The 17,812-nt window shown below is 42.0% G+C and overlaps 1 protein-coding gene across 1 annotated transcript in view; it reads left to right on the top strand.

Annotated features, from left to right (window-relative positions):
• SYNE2 (spectrin repeat containing nuclear envelope protein 2) overlaps positions 1–17,812 on the top strand; it is a 155,598-nt gene that overhangs the window by 77,251 nt on the left and 60,535 nt on the right. The window contains exons 62-77 of the mRNA XM_069856738.1: positions 765–890; positions 3,412–3,606; positions 4,179–4,253; positions 5,610–5,729; positions 6,543–6,650; positions 7,338–7,562; positions 9,825–9,992; positions 11,485–11,597; positions 12,254–12,395; positions 13,136–13,267; positions 13,839–13,991; positions 14,250–14,459; positions 15,519–15,620; positions 16,276–16,395; positions 16,562–16,762; positions 17,491–17,664. Coding sequence (XP_069712839.1) covers positions 765–890; positions 3,412–3,606; positions 4,179–4,253; positions 5,610–5,729; positions 6,543–6,650; positions 7,338–7,562; positions 9,825–9,992; positions 11,485–11,597; positions 12,254–12,395; positions 13,136–13,267; positions 13,839–13,991; positions 14,250–14,459; positions 15,519–15,620; positions 16,276–16,395; positions 16,562–16,762; positions 17,491–17,664 — 2,364 coding nt within the window. The remainder of the gene's footprint in view (positions 1–764; positions 891–3,411; positions 3,607–4,178; positions 4,254–5,609; positions 5,730–6,542; positions 6,651–7,337; positions 7,563–9,824; positions 9,993–11,484; positions 11,598–12,253; positions 12,396–13,135; positions 13,268–13,838; positions 13,992–14,249; positions 14,460–15,518; positions 15,621–16,275; positions 16,396–16,561; positions 16,763–17,490; positions 17,665–17,812) is intronic.

Below are 17,812 nucleotides of genomic sequence, written 5' to 3' on the forward strand. Positions count from 1 at the left end.
ATTGAGAGTGAGTCCTATTGTGAAGAAGTGACAGAAGAAACAGCACTGTTGCTGTCAGGAAAGACTCTTTACTCTGAAAGTGGGAATCTGTCCACACTTTGCAGAGAGATTTTTCCATGTGTCAGGCTATGCAGGTGCTTCTGTTGGCAGTGTGAGTTCAATTTAGCTGTTGCAACATATTGTATGTTTTCCTATGGAAGAAAACATAGAGGAAGCTCACACAAAGTGGAAATACTTATAAATTTTATAGGAAATATTCGGATTGTCAGATACTGCAGTTAGTTTATCCTCTGAGCTGCAGTGTTTTGCCTGGTGAACAGCACAGTTCGTTTTTGATCAGTGCAGAGCTAGCTGCCAGTAAAGACCTGAGCACCAATGAAAAACATGTAGGCTTTCTAAATTGATATAAAGCCTTGCAATTTCTCTTTTTTTTCCCTTTCTTTTTTTTTTGTCAACCTGTTCTAAAATGAAGTGAATGTGATTAAATATGCTTCATTTTCTTTTTATAGCCAAATTCATAGTTCTGCTCCAGTGTAAGCAAAGATGTACTTCAAGGCAGGATAACCCACTCTGCTTCTAGTTATAGGTAGAGCAAGTTTGTCTTTAGCAAGTGAACTTTGTGGCTGAGCAAACAGTGTTTTGTGTAACCTCAGATGCAAAGGAGGCGTCAGTACTGTTCAGCACAACTTTGTTGCATTGCTGTCTAGTTTGTTTCTGTACTAGTTAATTGAGAATTGTTTATGAGAATTTCTTTTTATTCGTAGGAAGCTGTAAAGCAAACAGAAGAATGCGAGCAAGAAATTGAAAAGTTGAAACAGTTCTTAAAGAGCCATGTGGCTGAAAAGTCACAGGAAGATCAACCACTGTCTCAGAAGGCTAATTATGCAGAGGTCAGTTTAACTGTTTTTTCGCTGCTGTCTGTTACTTGACTGACTAACACTAATCATCATGATGTAGAGCAGAGACACAGCAGTGTGCTTCCCCACCACAGTCAAGCAACATTTGAGTTGCCATGATGTGACTATACATATATAGGTTGACATATATCAAGAGGTATTAGAGTTAATATTAGTTTGCAATTTGGGGATATCTTTCATAATATACTTCTTATTGACTTTGTTGTCATTTGTACATGTATCAGCTTCTGAGGAAAATTTGCAGTGCTGTTTTTATGGCAACTGGCAGCTATTTTGGTGAAACAATATGCAGCACTGATAGCTTGTCTGTGCTTATATTCCTGCTAATGTTGCTGATGTAGCAGCTTAGGATAGTACATCAGGAGAGAACTGAGTCAATTTCTGATCACTGACAGTGCAGTGATAATTCTGGTGATTCTGGTTAGGGTTAGATTCTTTTAGACTCCCTTCCTCATCCTCAGTGCCACACTTTGTTTTCATTGACTAATAAACATGTATTGCTTTTCTCCCTGCAGTCAGCTGCTTTCTGTAATGGATGAATTGATCATTTTATGCAAAAATAAGAAGTGTTTTAAGGACAGCACTGCAGAAGTCAGGAAATGGCTAATTAAATGTAATGACTATTTATGAAGTGCCTCGGAAGTGCTCAGGGTTTTGCAGTCAATCACAGTAAAGTTAATACACATACATTGTAGTTAACTAATAACTATAATTACTCAGTAGGCTCCTAAGTACATAGCTGCTCTGTTTCCAAGTAGTTGGATGTTGGAGGCATGATTCTAGTACCAAGCGTGGCTCATTTCCTGATCACTGCTTGTTTTTGTCATTGAGTGTAGAACTTAACAGCTCTTGTTTTATTATAGAAGAAAACCTGTTTCATTGGGCACTGGCAGAGGCTGCCCAGGGAGGTGGTTGAGTCCCCTTCCCTGCAGGTGTTTAAGGCACGGGTGGACGAGGCGCTGAGGGCCGTGGTTTAGTGTTTGATAGGAATGGTTGGACTCGATGATCCAGTGGATCTCTTCCAACCTGGTTATTCTATGATTCTATAATTGTAGCGTTTAGTGATTTGAAGCGGGCAATTGCCCATCTTATTAAGGGGTTTCAGATGAAGAAGCAATGTTGATAAAGATTTAATTTCTCAGGGGGGTTTTGGCTAGTTTAGTTTGCAAAGCAGACCCCTTCTGCAGTGAAACAAGTACTGCTCTTAATGGACGTTTATAAAAATAAGGTGGATTATCATAGATGGCTGTTTCTTCATTCCAATTACTTTTTCTTGCCTTTGTGAGATCTTTCCTTGTGTTTTTGAATGTACAGAAAGGAAATAAAGCCATCCTTAACTGGGTAAAGTTACCATGTCTTTGAAAATTTCCTGAGATTCCTGTCTCCACCCTCCCTGTTGTGCAGCCACATTAGTGTTAACGGGAGAAGCTGTGATTGAGAGAACCACCAATCTTACTGCTTTCATCGGACACAGATTATTGCTGGCATAGCATTATTCACACTATGATAGAGCTGTGATAGTGCTCTTCTTATTTCAAGCCTAGCTTCAAAGCTTCCTTTGATGGACTGAGCCCAGTGTACAATGGGATATTGGGCCATGTTGCAGTTTTCTGAGCAAGTAACAATGCTTCAAAAAGCTTTAGCATTTTCAGTTATGAGGGAAATAGGGCATTTTATCCCTTGTCCGGTCTTACGCTGCTGTTTGTTGTAGTTTCTTTGCTCCTCTGGAGACTGGATGGGAAGGAAATGCCCTAGCAGAAAGCTGTAAGGACAGAACACCTGCTCTAGAGCAATAGTTGTAACGAGGGAGAAATCTGGGACAGATTCATGTCCCTCTTTGTTAGGGCAGAGTTGCTTGGATTATTATTTAATCCTTGCAGAACATTAAATATTTTCCTTGTTCCTTGTTGGGGACAGTTGCTCCCAATATCACATTCAGTGGCATGGGATAATTTTGGCCCTGACCATGTCACTAAAAGCCACCAAATGGTTTGTTTCCCTTTTTGAGACCAGCGTTAGCAAAGATGACTCCGTCCTGACCTTACCCTTATTGCTGCCGGTGCCCTCATCAAGGCTTATCCCTAGTGCTTTGTGTCACGTTTCCAGACAATGTGGTTGGAAGTAACATCACCTGCTCTGACACACAGAGTAATGTAACCCAGCTACATTCCCTCTGTCCTGAAGGAAACTCGTATTCCCATGGCTATGCAGGACCTAGTTAGAACTAGTTATCCAGCCTTTCAGGTTTCCTTCCAGACTACCCAACTTCTGCATTACAGGCAGCAAATGCTGCCCTGTGCTGAATCTGTTACTGCTGTTTTGCATGGATCTGGACATCTCCTGCAGTGACAATGGGGAACTGTCCCAACACCACGAAAAAGGAAAAAGGGGATATAGCCTCAGTCCCAGTAAGATGCATCATTGGTGTCCTCTGTTACATTACTTTTTGGTTGAGTAAGAAAAATGGATGCTTACAGGTGTTGTTGCTCCTTAGGGGGATATGGAAGCTGTAAAAGAAGAAATTCTAAAGCTGTGCCAAAAAAAGGAAGGTATCCTTACTGGCATGAAGAATTCAATGTCTGAGCTTCACCAGCGCTTACAGCAAGAAGTGCCTGAATCAGGAGATGAACCCACAGCCTCTGTATTAGCACAAACTGACTTGATTTGGACTGATGTTTCTGGTCAGCAGGTAAGTGGAGCACCACATTGTGATCACTTACCCGAGAGCTGAAGAGGGAAGATAAATAACCCTTCCTCCTCCAGGAGGAGTGGCATATGAGAGAGGAGCACCCCTGCAGCTATGAATTGATAGTGCTATTTTGCTTCCAAATAGTCTCAGAAGCTGAGACTAAGTATGATACACATCTAGAAGGTGGGAGGGAGGTGTGCCTGTGGTTATTTTTTAGCACGAGCAGATCCAACATGAAGTTTGCATCATGCAGTCAACAACAAAATGCTCAATGTGTAGTTGTGTTGATAATAGGTTGCTCTGGGATTTTTGGCAATTTGTTTTCACGGAACCAAATGAAATTTGTCCCGATTATAGCTGTGATATTGAGACATAGAGAAGAGTCCCAGTTTTCAGAGACCCTTAGCACCTGCAGCTTTCAATTACCTCAACACAGAGTGGCAGATCTTCAGTGCTTCTCCAAAAGTGGACCCCAAGTGGTAAATTTGCTTTGGTTTACAGGCAGAAGAGAAGCGGCTTTTAATGTTCTTGTCATGAATAATTGGGCTGTCCCTTTATGTCTATTTTTATAGTTGAAAAAAAGAGGAATGATGTCCCTTCTGCCTTCCTTAGATGAAGAATCAGAAGACTGTTCTTTCCACAGCAAGGTCAGTGCAGACTTTATCTTATGTATACAGCTGTATATGTAAGATAGAAGATTTTGGTACAGGAAAAATGATGAAAAATTTGTGAATCTGAAATACTGCAGAGCAAACTGAAATATCTGTTATCATTCCAGAATACTAGGAAATTGCACTCATGGTGGCCTACTAATATTACACAGCACCTCATTCTGTGATGTGTGGGATTGCTTATACAGTAGTATGCTTTTTATGGAAGTGTTAATGGCAAAGTGTGGTCCTAAATACCAGTGTTAATAGGTGGGGTAGGGTTCAGATAGAATCAAGTAGCCTCTGAGGTGCTGAAACTTAGAAGAAACAACCAAAATTATTTGTATGTTTGAGCTTTACAAAAAGGGAGGGCCTGATCAGACTGCTGGGAGTGAAGTTAAGTTTGGAGAGATTTGTGGGAGAATGGGAGAAGCTGGGAAACACTGCCCAAAAGGCTTCTCTGAGTCTGTGGAGCCTGAATGCTCGGGGGAGCTGCAGATGTGCAGAGCTGGGAGCAAAATATCATGAAGAAGTGAATAGCTTTTGGAAAAGTGAAAAAACAGCCATGGAACTTTTTGCACATTTTCCTGCACCCCAGGGAATAAACAAGATTTGTTTGGATGAAATTAGCAACGTGCAGAACGTGAGCTTGTAGCCTAGCTACCCACTTGCATAGCAGTTCGCAGACTGCCTAGGCTGGTAGTGACCAGCTAGTGTCTTCTCCATCTCCTGGGAGGGACTGCAGCCTCAACCAAGTTTTGAAGAATCACCATTTCTCTGCAGTCCTTGCCGTGGATATTAATTAGCCTTTTTGCTACATACTTGCAGGAAGATCAAAAGGAAACGTGGACAACAGGTGGTAGAGTACTGGAGAGGTTGCTCTAGGCTAGGCAGGGATGGAACTTCATGACTAGACAATACAAAGAAGTCCAAACAGCTTGGATAGAGGTGGTATCTTACTACTCTGATCCAGGAGCTTCACTTTCAAAATTTCTGATTCTGCACCTTCATTGGTGCTATTCTCTTTACATACAGGACTGGAGAAAGATTGATTTTTGTTGTTTTTTTACTTTTTTAAAAATGAAAAAAAAAAGGAAGAAATGAAAAAAAATGAAACTGGAAAAATGACGATACTCTGGGGTCTTTAGAGGAAACAATCAGTGTCGTCTGGCTGCCATTCATCTTGCAGCAGAACTATAGAGCAAGGGATTGGTGGGATTTGGGAAACACAGTAACGATAGATAACAATGCAGAAATAGAGCAAAGTGTTACTAAATACTTGTAGTAATTTACATTGCCTGAAGGAATATCTGGTCGTCCTGTTCACAAGCTAATGCTGAGCTTCTTTCAAAGGGAAGCACGACTGCAGAGAAAGATGCAAGTTTTTGGCCTTCAGAAAGACATGATGAAAGGCACAAAGAAGACAGCGCAACCTCCTGGTCTTCTGGTACCTTGTCAGATGGTGTCATTCAGGTAATGCACTCGAGTTTATCTCCATGGGGACAGGAATTCATTTTCATGGAAAAGATCTGCACCAGTCCTAAGTATTGCTGAAGTCTGCAAAGCAAGAGAACTGTAGAAATGCAGGACATGATGACCTTATTCAAATCATCCATCTTCCACATCACACTAAGTCTTACCATTTAAAATCTATTTTCCTGTTGCACATATTGGTTGGACTCAATGACCTTAAGGGTCTTTATCTAACCTAAATGATTGTGTGATTTTATATTAACCTCTTCTAGCCTGACAGAAACCCCAAAGCTAGAAATACACATGCAGCAATTTGTTTCACTAGTGATTCTATTCTATGATTCCAATACCTGGGAAGGCTGTAAAATGTACATTTTGTTGGGGAATGATTTGTGGAAGAGGTTCTCTTTGTACGTGAGAAGATCAGCACCTGAGACACTCAATTGGCTACAAATTTGGTGGCATTCCACTCTTCTTCGTGGTGTCTTGCTAGTGTTGTGATAGCTGTAATTGTTGGTTTCCATATATCAATGTTACAGGCAAAAGAGAATTTCTCACTGTGAATATCTTGGGCCGTGATGACTATAGGGTCAGTGATTGCTGCACTTTGAAGCGTCTCTAACACAACAAGGCAATAATCATAGAATCATAGAATCATTAAGGTTGGAAAAGACCTTTAAGATCTTTGAGTCGTGTTGTAAACCTTACACTATGAAATCCACCACTAAATCATGTCCCTAAGTGCCACATTTCCACTACTACACATCTACACTAATGATATAAATACTTCCACTGTTGTCCCTGTGTCTGCAGGATGCTGATGAGATAATGGAATCACGCAGTAAACATGATGAAGAAACATCTGTGCAGACTTTGCAGAGCACTGAAGGCCCTGGCACAGGTGATGGCAGTCAGGCTATGGTGAGTTTGAAGGCCCAAATTAGGCTCAACAAGGTGACCTTCTGAGCTTGTTGTATAACCTACCTAGCAGGCAGAGGTCTTGTTTCATTCTGATTATGCTACTGGAGTTTGTTGCACTATTTATGATACAGTAGGATACCTGCAACCCACTGTGAACCTATTCATATTGCTACTTCGGGTGATAATAAACGCGTTTTGATTTACTCCTTGAAAATGCATTTTATAAGGGAACAAAATGGAGTGTTTTCAGGAAGTATGATGCTGGCATTCATAGACGGATTAATGGAAGTATTCAAGTGGTGTAAAGATATATCTCCTATGAGATTTTTAAGCGGCACCTAAAAGAGAAATCAAGGAGGTCAACACTCCTGTGTGTTGCTACTTGGTGACTCATCCCACCTCCTGTGCGTTCAAGTATCCTTAAGCAAATGCAAATCACCGCCTGGAAACCTGTTACTCCAGGTCCCAGCAGCCTGGCTCATGAGTTTGCCTTTCTTTTTCTTTTTAACTTCTCTTTCTCTTCTTTTGTTGGGTTTTTTTAAAAATTTTTTAGTCTATGAACAAGTTGACAGAGTGTTTTTGGAGCTCTGTGAGTATTGAAGTTAACCATTTCCCACTGGTATAGAGAGGGGAAAGAAAGAACAACACGGATAGATAACCTCATTTATTTCATGTGCTTTACTTCAGAGTGAGAAGCTGCCTCCTGAACCCAGCACCACCCAGGGCTCTCCAGGAGAAGTAAAGCAGTTGGAGGAAGCAGTAGATCGTGGTCGGCCAGAAACAATCCTCCAGATGTGCCAGGCCCAGGTTGCCGAGCTGGAGCAAAGGCTAGCCAAAACTAAGGTGTCCCTGGCATCAGTCCAGCAGACCTCTGAAATGCAAGTGGTGGAACTGGAGCTTGCTGATTGCCAGGTAAAATGGAGTGGTCAGTTTATTGCTCCCTTCCAAACAAGATGACCTTTCCTGGGGTGTGTGTGTCTGCAGAAAAACTGTACTTACTACTTTTCCTCTCACTGCTTGCATCGGCTTCATTGCACTGGGCAAACACCAGGTAACCACTTGGCTTCAGCTTCAGGAGCAGCTTTCCAAGGGGTTAGTTAAAATACCTATTTTTAGAGTTGGGTTCTTTATGCATCTAGATGATTTAGGTAGAATTTTTGAGTACTTTTAAAGCTTTGTTATCCCTTGGATTATTTTACTGGTTAGACAAGGAAGTATTAGAGAGCATCCAGCAGAGGGCCACGAAGATGAGGAGGAGACCGGAGCTTCTGTCTTAGGAGGAGACTCTCTCTTAGGAGGAAAGGCTGAGAGACCTGGTTCTGCTTAGCGTGGGGAAGAGAAGGCTGATCATATCAATGCTTATAAATATTGAAAGGGCGGGTGTCAAGAGGATGGGGCCAGATTCTGTTCAGTGGAGCCCAGTGACAGGGTGAAGGGCAAATGGCACGAACTGGGACACAGGAAGTTCTGCCTAAACATGAGGAAAAACTTCTCTACTGTGAGAGTAATGGAGCACTGGAAGAGCAGAGTGGTTGTGGAATCTCCTTCTCTGGAGATATTGAAAACTGGACTGGACACATTCCTCTGTAACCTGCTGTAGGTGAATGTGCTTTAGCAGGGGGTATGGACTGGATGATGTCCAGAGGTCCCTTCCAACTCCAACCACTCTTATTCTGTGATTTTCAGAAACAGGGCTCAGTAGAGTTTGAATCCTCTATTAAAAGGCAGTTTTTCATTGGTCTCAGTCATGATAAATGAGCTAGGAAAAAAGGAATCTTTCTTTTGACATTTTCACTTTCTGTTGGGATAATTTAAGAGGGTTTTTTTTTTTTGCAAAAATCTGCCAGCATAGGTAGAAAGATAGGGGCTTTTCCCAAGCCGTCTGTGAACTGTGGTGGTATTTGGACTTATTGCCATACTTCAAGGGCAGCCTTTTTTCCTAGATAGCAGGGGATGGAAAGGAGTAGGTGGCACCTGTTGGTGAAAACAGGTGGAGGAAAAGAGGACTGTTATGAGGAGCTGGGTTGGGCAAGAGTCCTGGCATGCAGTTTTTTCCTCGGGAGTGCAGATGAAAAGCAAATGTCCAGGCACGCTGCTTTGAAGTTCCCTGCAGTGTCAGTCTGGTGTACCAGGTTGCTTCAAGCTCTGAATCTACCTAGAGGAACAAACTTCACTCACCTCAAAGGAGCCCATGCTAAAATGTCCCCATTTTAAACTACTAGGAGATGTTTCCAGTGGGTTCATTGTTGGGTGGGGTGTTTTAATAGGAATTGAGCCCAGGATAAGGAGGGCTTCTGGGTTTAGGCCGTGATTAAACCAAATGCTTAAGTGCCGAACTCTGTGGTAATTAGGATCTTGAATGCAGCTAGGTTAGCAGGCTCTGTCTGGGTCCGGTTCGGGCTCTTGTCAGCATGAGCTTCAACAGGGCAGTTCCGACTAGTAAAACCAAGCAGGCATCAGGCAGCTGTAAGTGCTACTGAATTCCTGTTGGCTTTCAACAGTTTGGCTCAATGTTAAGTCATGAATTTGGTGGGGAGGGAGGTTTTTCTAACCTAGTCAAGACCGACACAGAAAAATACACGTAGCACGAAGCAGAAGAATTCCCTAGATATGAACACACGATGGAGAGCAGTTAAATTACTGCAGTTGATTATTTGCTGTTGAGCCATGATACCTATCTCCATAGTCAAGTTTAATACAGGAGTTTAAAGCACTGCAGAGATGCACTTTGATTCACTGGAGCTTGAATCAAAAACCAGAACCCAAGGGTTTACAATGGCTTTTCTGAGTAATGGCACTGCTGCAATGTTTTGGAAATTCAGCATCATTCCTTCCAAAAAATGACGTGATTAGTCTGTGCATTGCTCCTTCTCCTTGGTTGCATCCCAGTCTTTTCATTTCTGCTCTCTACTTTTATTACTCTATATCCGAGTTAGTATAACTTCCTGAAAAGGCTGTTGTTTGGAACAGTTTTAAGACTAGTTCTGTATAAAATTTCTTTACTTGTTCAGAATAAAGAAGAGAATCTATTGGAGAAAATCTAGGGAGTTTGCGGCAATTTGTCCTTTTGTGTGTATATTTCTATTCCTTGGAGACAGGGCAGGTGTGAGTGTTGACTTCAGGAAAAGGGTGTTGTACTTCTAAGAATGAATAACTGACTGCTGTCCCTTCTAGGCTGTGTTATCGGAGATTGAACAAAAGATTGTTTCTTTAATGGAAGACTGTGGAGATGATATAGACTACCAAGAAGAATTAGAGGCTACTTCCTTGAGGCTGAAGGAAGTGAAGTGCATTTTGGAGGAAGTTCAGATGATGCTGCAAGAAAAAGGCAACGCAGAGCAGGTAAAGCATATGAATGGTATGCAGAGCAGGAGTGAGAGAGTTACGGTGCTTTAACGTGCTGCATTTGCAGAAGAACAGCTAGAGCTCACCATGTGAAGCAAGGAAGGAAGAAAAGTCCTACTTGTATTATTCTGCTTTACGGTGCTGTATCAATATTTGTAGTTTGCAGCAAGCAGTAGATTTTTAAGGGGCCTTAAGTGCTCAGAGGCAGAGGTCAGGATTTTGCGAGGAGTGCAGGAAAAGGATAAAGTTAGGGTTTTTAAGATTGTTTTTTAAAATACCTTTTAAGTTCCATGCTGTTTATCTGTGAGAGTGTCACAGCAGAGAGGCCTTTATGGGGTAACTTTGTCTTTGGAGAATGCAGAAATGGCAAGGGCAGTGACTGCCAGCTCTTCTGTGCCCCAGATGCACACTCTTTGCTGAGTTTGCCAGTGGGCAAGACGCTGTCTCCCAGCTCAGAGCTAATTCTTACTCTGTTGTGCAAGGGGCAAGAGAAGCCCTGCTGATCTGTTTGTGTCAAAGCAGCCACAGTCTCCCTGGTGCTGGAGGAGCACAGTCTAAAAGGGAGCTTGCGTGGCCCAGGAGAGAATTAGCACTGATAAAGACTCCTGTGGAAATATCTGTGTAAACACAGACAGAAGGAAAATCCAGGTTCATGAGCAAATGTATAAACATAAATTGCACATCTGTATAGTTCTGTCCAGCAGTAAGAACAGAGGGTTGCTATCAGTTAATTTGCTAACAAGAAAGTTGAAACAAGCTTTGTAACTGGGAGAGAAACACGAAGACTTCAGCAGGTTAAAATGGATCAAACCTTCAGTAAACGGAACTGTACAGAAATCATTGCAGTTTACAGCTTCCTCACAAGAGAAGGAGGAGGAGCTGATTTCTTCTCTGTGGCACCAGTGAGAGGACCTGAGGCAATGGCAGGAAGCTGTGCCAAGGGAGGTTTAGATTGGTGAATAGGTTCTTCCCTCAGAGGATAGTGGAGCACTGGAACAGGCTCCCGAGGGAATTAGTCACTGTGCTAAGCCTGACAATATTCAGGAAGCACTTGGACAACGCCCTCAGGCACGTGGTGTGAATGTTGGGGTTGTCTGTGGGTACAGGAGTCAGACTTGATGATCATTGTGGGTCTCTTCTGATTGAAGGCGTTGTATGATTCTAGGAATGCCCGTTTCCCCTTGCCTTTTATCTCTATAAGGATGGCATTTGATGGCTTTTCAATTTCTGTATGTGCCTAATTTGTTTCTGACTGCTTGGTTTTGCTTTAGAAACTTCAGCTCAGGAAGAAATACATCCCATAAGAATACATGTTTTCAGAGAACACTTTATTTGGTAAACTCATGTTTGCACATCAACTGCATTTTATTGTGAAAGGTGTATTCTTATTTTCTATGCTCAATGAATTCAGGTAATATGTGATTGGAAAAGCACAATTGCAATTTCAAATTAATATGACTCTACTGTTCGTGCTATTCTTTGTGCCCAGGATCTGAAAGTGAAAGCAACTGAGCAGAAAAGCCTTATTGACTTCATTGAGTCGTGCGTGGAAAAAATGCAGCTGCAGTTTGAGGACAGCGTGACTCAGAAATTAGAATCAAGGTACAAAATAATTAAATAAGTTGCCAGATTCAGCGATGTAGAACTGCCTAACTCTGCTGAAACTTTGCAGTGGCACCATTGGTTCTGTGCTGGGATATCTGCCTTGAGAAGAAAAATTGCATAAGCTGGAAAATTTCGACCATCAACAGTCTAGAGAAATGGAGTTACATTTCAGTGACAGCCTCTTTGATACTGGGCTGTGTTCAGTGTTCAAATTCAGTCTTGATATCAGGCAGGAGTTAGACCTGCCATAAACTAGTGCAGGCCCATTTGGAGGCAAGTTGGGAATCTCTGTTCATAGCCTTTGCCATACACACGCACAGAGATACCCTGCCAGGTTTAAAGGCAGCGTCTTTGAACAGGTGACATTGAGATCATGCACCTTCCAGTGTGGAACTAAGACAAGCCGCAGGATTGAGCTCCCCATATTGTCACTTCAGAGATGGAGGCTGCCAGGAGGCCCTTACGATGTCTCATGTGAAGGGAAAAGTACAAAAAAATGTAGTAGTGCCTGGATCAAAGATCATTCATGTGCTTGATTTCACTCTGGTTTTGGGGCAGGAGCAGTCAAAACTGATCTTAGACAAGTCTTACAAATTTAGTTTTACTTATTCTGCTTCACTATTTGCCATTCTAACAATGTTTTCTGAACTCAGCAACACAGAATCTGATCCAAAGATCAAGCAGGCTGATCCTGCCTTAGCTCCAAAGGACCAAACGGGTAATAAATGGCAATATTTACAACAGGAGCTGTCATCTAAGATGAAATCTCCTCTCTGCCAGCTTGTGGAACCTCAGGTCTGTATAAGTTCAGTAAAACACTCTTTCTGCATGGTATTGGTTGTGGTAGCAATTTTTGTGTTTTCCTGCATCATCATGTCATGCCTCATCATAAGATAACTGAAATCTGTGCAAGGGTTCTCCGGAGAAAATTGTTACTGCATACTGTTTTCATAATTGCCTTTTAATTTTGCTTTGAGGTGAATAATATCTCTGAAGTAGTGATCATACTTGGGGTTAACATTCAGACCAGGTGTTGTTTCCTTAGTGGTTTCAAGAGAACCAAGAGAGTTAGCCAGCAAGCCACCAGCTGTTCTGTTCAGACTGCAGAATTTTACTGCTTGGACAAAACTACAATTACTGTTAACAACAGTTTTGTTCACATTAAATTAGAATGCCTAGATTCCCTGTTATCCAGAATTACTGCATCACATGGAAGAATATAAATCATGTAAGAGGATGAATGTCAGCTATTTCTCAGGCTAGACTTGTGCAGCAGTGGGTGGCAGAGCTGCCTTAACACAAACTACAGCTTGCAGTCCTTAAAGCTGGAAATCAGAGCTCCTTTTTCAGTTAATCATCAGGGCATAGCCTACCCAACTAATTTTTGCCTGTAAAAGGGAAACCCTACTGTCCAGGTGCTTTATATTAATGCCTTGAAACTTTCCTTTTCATGCATTTTCAGAGGAGTGTTACGCATAGCCCCATCTCCATTTCCGCTGTTCACCTACTTGCGATATTCTTTTTCCAAATGTTAGATTATAACAAAGATGAACACGCTGCCCTGGAGCACATTTGCTAGAACAGGAACCCCAACTGTGGAAGAGCTGAAAACTTACACTGTCCAGCTGGGAGACCTGAGCCAAGAAGCAAATGTGGTGCACGCAGAGGTAAAAATGGCATAAGCCAGCATTGCAAAGCGTATCAGGGGTTCTAGATGCAGGACGCTGGGCACTGGGAAACAGCCAGTAATCGTGTTGTTGCAAATATCACTCATTGTAGTGTATGTTTTGCGTCAGATATGGACTCTGATGTAGATGTCAGCTTAGGATTTTGAGAGGAAATTTTTCAAGTTTCCGCTATGATATTTCTGCTTCCTGAATTCAAAGATTTACTAGTGTGTTTAAAACTCCTCTTAACTCTATAAACCAAGGACCCTGTGAGTAATTTCAGTAAACTGCAGTATTGGAGCTGACAAGGTTAATTGTGTTCTGCCCATCCTGAGACTAGAGACTTGTAAGACCACAGTCAATCCCAAGACATAAGGGATCATCGTCTCATCTCTGGCCTTGACAGCTCTGCATATTACATGCATACAGCTCTCTCATCCAAGTCTTTCCTTCAGTGCTTCATTAAGTCCATTTTGTTATTAGATGGCTGAACCTCTACCCTTATACAAATGAATAAACCTTAGCCCTGCCTTGAGTGAAAGTACTAAAAGTTCTGACTTGCTTCACCCAGGATAATGTGGCAGAGGAAGTCTCTTCCAATTTGATGAGAAAATTGTTTGAGCTGCTTCTGGCAATCAGCAGATGTTTGAATAACATGGAAGAGATGTTAAACACCTCAGTCCTGTCCACCGAAGAGGCAGCCGTGCAGCAGGCTCTTTTTAAGGTAACTGTTTTAAAGCATGCAGGGAAGGAGACACCCTGGTGGATTTCTGTTACAACAGAATATATATAAGGCCGATATTTCCTCTCTGTTTTGGTGGTATTATTCAGGAGTAACACCGTCAAACTATTTGGTGTTGCAGAGATTTGAGCTTATTGCCTTTAACAACAATTATCTGCTTGAGTCCTGCTGCCTGTTACAGGCAAGAATCCTTGGACGTGCACTGTTTTCACTCATGTTATCTTTCTTTTAATCCTTTAGACTTTTTCAGTGGAGCTGCAAAATCTTCACACTTATCTGAGTGATAAAAAGGATGATCTTCTAAAGTCTATTAGCAGCGCTGGTGGGAGCAGAGATGTGTTCTGCGAGTGCTTTAACAACTTGCAGGCGCGTCTGGAACAAACTCAGGCTGCCACTGTTTCAAGGAGCAGCTCAATGAAAGCTGAGCTGGATCATAATAGCAATTACCAGGTACTCCACTGCCAAATGCACACTTAGTTTCACAGCTTCTGTTAGACTTGTCAGTGTTAATGCGTTCAGGTTACAAGTGAACAATCACAGGCTCTAAAGAAATTAATTGATTTTGCTGTTATTTATAGTGCTGTTTGCCCTGCTGACTACCTTAGAGGCCTTGATCATGGTAGAAAACTTGCATGCAGAAAGTTTGGGAGTAACCTGAGATCCCATGTACGCTGAGCTACAGGTTAAAGCAAGTTTCTGTGTGTAGGGATTAGTCCAAGGAGGCTTTTGTATGGATTCAGGAGAGGCAGGCTTCTTCTCTCTTGGCACCATGTCTGGCAGGGGTTACCCTTTAGCTACATATTGGAGGTTGATCTGAACCTGTTCAGTTGGAATTTGTGCCACAGTAGCTGAAGCTATAGGTTTGAAAATCTACATTTTTTTATTCATTTACGGTAAAGCAGATAGCGAGAAAAATTTCTATAGAGTCTTGTGATGAGAGAGAATCTAAATGTACTAGCTGTTGCTGGAAAATATTCAGATGGAGTGTAGAGGCTGAGGTAATGGAAGAGGAGCGTGGTCTTTGAAATAGAGTTTCCAATGTTCAGCAAATCCCCAGGCTGGTCATCAACTGCTAGTCAGCCTTGCTCTTTACTGCTGAATAATAAAACAGTTCCTTTGGAGAATACTAGGAGGTTGTCTCGAAACAGCAGGAAGACTAGTGTTGCAGTGTTTACTTAAACAGAATCCAGGGAGCCTCATCAGTTACCAGAAGTGGGCTCATTTTCAGAAGAGTATAATTTGTTTCTCTTTAAGTTTTCCAGCCGTTACTGGTCACAGAGGATTGTTTTGACAGGGTAATCTGCTTTCTTACACTACACAGACTGCAGAATTTCCCTCTATAAATTACTGCTTTGAGCCCATAATGCACATGTTTTATTCTGTTTTTTTTAAAGAGGAAAAAAGTAGTTTTGCTGCAGGAGGTAACCATTCTGTTTGCTGTGTAATTTTGCGTGATCATTACTACATTCCTGACACATGATATATTTCTGATGTTTGTTTCCTTTACAGAATGAAATCAGGCTGCTCTATGATCAGTTAACTAAGAAAAAGGCTACTCTGCAACAATGCTTGAATGCAATACGTGGATATGACATTTCTGAACAGCGTCAGGTAATTTCCTTTGAAGGAAAGGAGAGGAAAAACTCTCAGCATTAGCTGTCATTTCCAGTTTTCTGCAATCTGTTATATTCCAGCTTTCTAAAGTTTGAGTCTCACTTTAGGTTTACAGAATGAGGGAAAGAGAGAGTTCGATATTTGCCACCCCAGTCCATAGTCAGACCTAATTCCAGTCCTTTCAGTAACTGGAGCAGAGGAGCCAGTCTCTCCGCAAACACTCAGAGCAGATAGACCCCACAGTGTGGCAGGGAAGAGAAAGAGCTACCCAAAGTACAGCACTTCACACGTTACACCTATTGATATGCAAAACTAATTTCTCTTCATGGGAATACGACTCCAGTATTTATATCTCGTTCTTCAGGATTTACGAGTACCTTATCATATGGCATTTGACCGGTTAAGCTATTTTCTTTGACCTTCATAGGGATTAGTGGAAACAAAAAAATGAATAGACTGCATATCCTCTCCAGAATGGTCATAGGCCATCTGCTTGTTGGTGAAGCAAAGAGTGCTTATAAACTCATTGGATTGCAGGGTCTTGTGAATTTAGGCAGTACTAGTGCATCCTGGCCCTGCTGCATTATTAGTGAAAATCGAAAACTTAATGGAACAGAGTTCTTCCTGATAGCTTATTTTGTCCTTAATTCAGAAAACTGATGCCTGTGCTTTGGAGCTACAAGACTTTGAAAACCAAGTAGCAAAATTGAGAGAACACGGGGAAAGGCTTCAGTTACCTGCCACCTTAATCCAGCAAGTTTATAAATTAGAGGTAAGAGCACAATCCAATTCCTGCTTACTTAGCAGGGTTTGTTTCTTCTAAGCAAGAAATTATTACATTCAAAAGGCTGATGGTTATTTTGGATCCTGGGAATGCATCTGTGGGTTTGTGGGATTCATTTCTGTCCATGAATGACTGAACTGCATTTATATTGTAGGATGTTTTGGATGACATGTGGGGTATTCTGAAAGCAAAGTACATGGAATTGAACTCCCCTTCCATCAATGAGAGCCAGTACGAGGACTTACTTCGTGGGTTTGCAGAGCTGGTAGCTATTGGACAGGAGAAGGTTGCACAAGATCCGAAGGAGCTAACGAAAAGCAGAGCAGCCCTACAGTCTCACTTGGAAAATCACAAGGTATAAGATGATTATCATAGCAGTGCTGAGATCAGCATAGCAGGAGCACTGTTTTCAGTAACTGGTTTCTCCCCAGTATTGTGGAGGATAATAAGCTCATAGTGTAGCTGAAGGACTGGAGTATGTGCAGAAAACAGAGCAGAGTTTTTCAGTAGATCAAAACAGGACCCACTAAAATATGAAAGAGAAGTTGTTATCACAGTTTTGATGACAAATTAAGATCAGGATTTCAGATTTGTGAGTCTAGCACCACTTTGGCTCACCTTAGAACATATTGATATGCGAGGGAAACACGTCCTTCTAATTAGTGGTAATAAATCAGCAGTGAAGTTCCTGAAGATGCTGCCTAGCAATTGGGAATTGAGCCTTTGCTTTCAGCGTTCTGTGCTGTCATGATCTGCTGGAGGAAACTTACCCCTATCAGCTCCTTTTCCAAAGGGAGGATAGTTTAGATCCTCCTTTTGGCAGCCCAGTTTCCCCTGTACCCAGCTGCTACATGCTTGATGGAAGATGGCTGAGAATGCCCCTGCATCCTCACTGTTCTGCCACTGATCAGTAACTTTGCATCTTGGGATGGTGCAGAATTTGGGTAGAAGGTTCCTAAATCTGGCTATGAGGGACTGTGAAACTGGCTGATCTTCTCACTGAGTCTTGTCTGTCTTTTTCGTACTCCTGCTGTAGGTGTGTGATCTCTCTTAGAGAGGAAGCTTTAATGTCTTTTTTTTCAGGCTTTTTTCCACAACCTCATGACCTGCATGGCTTTCATGGAAGCGATTTCCAAGAAAGTGGCTCCCTCCATCCTGCAAAAGAGAGAGGAATTCTGGACAGAGCTGGTGAATAAAGTCAAGTTGCTGGAGCAGAAGGCCTGCCAGTATGGTTTTCACTTAGAGAGCCTGTTGAAGGTAATGAGTCAAAAGAAATCCAGAATAAAAGCTAGGGGGAAGAAGAAGAGTTTCCACACCAGTGATTCTTTGACTAGTAGTTGTCCTTTCCTCTTTCCATTGGACAGCAACAGTCTATTATTTCATGTGTGTGTCAGTAAACCATCTC

This window comes from Phaenicophaeus curvirostris, chromosome 5 (assembly GCF_032191515.1).
Source record: "Phaenicophaeus curvirostris isolate KB17595 chromosome 5, BPBGC_Pcur_1.0, whole genome shotgun sequence".
Lineage (NCBI taxonomy): Eukaryota > Metazoa > Chordata > Aves > Cuculiformes > Cuculidae > Phaenicophaeus > Phaenicophaeus curvirostris.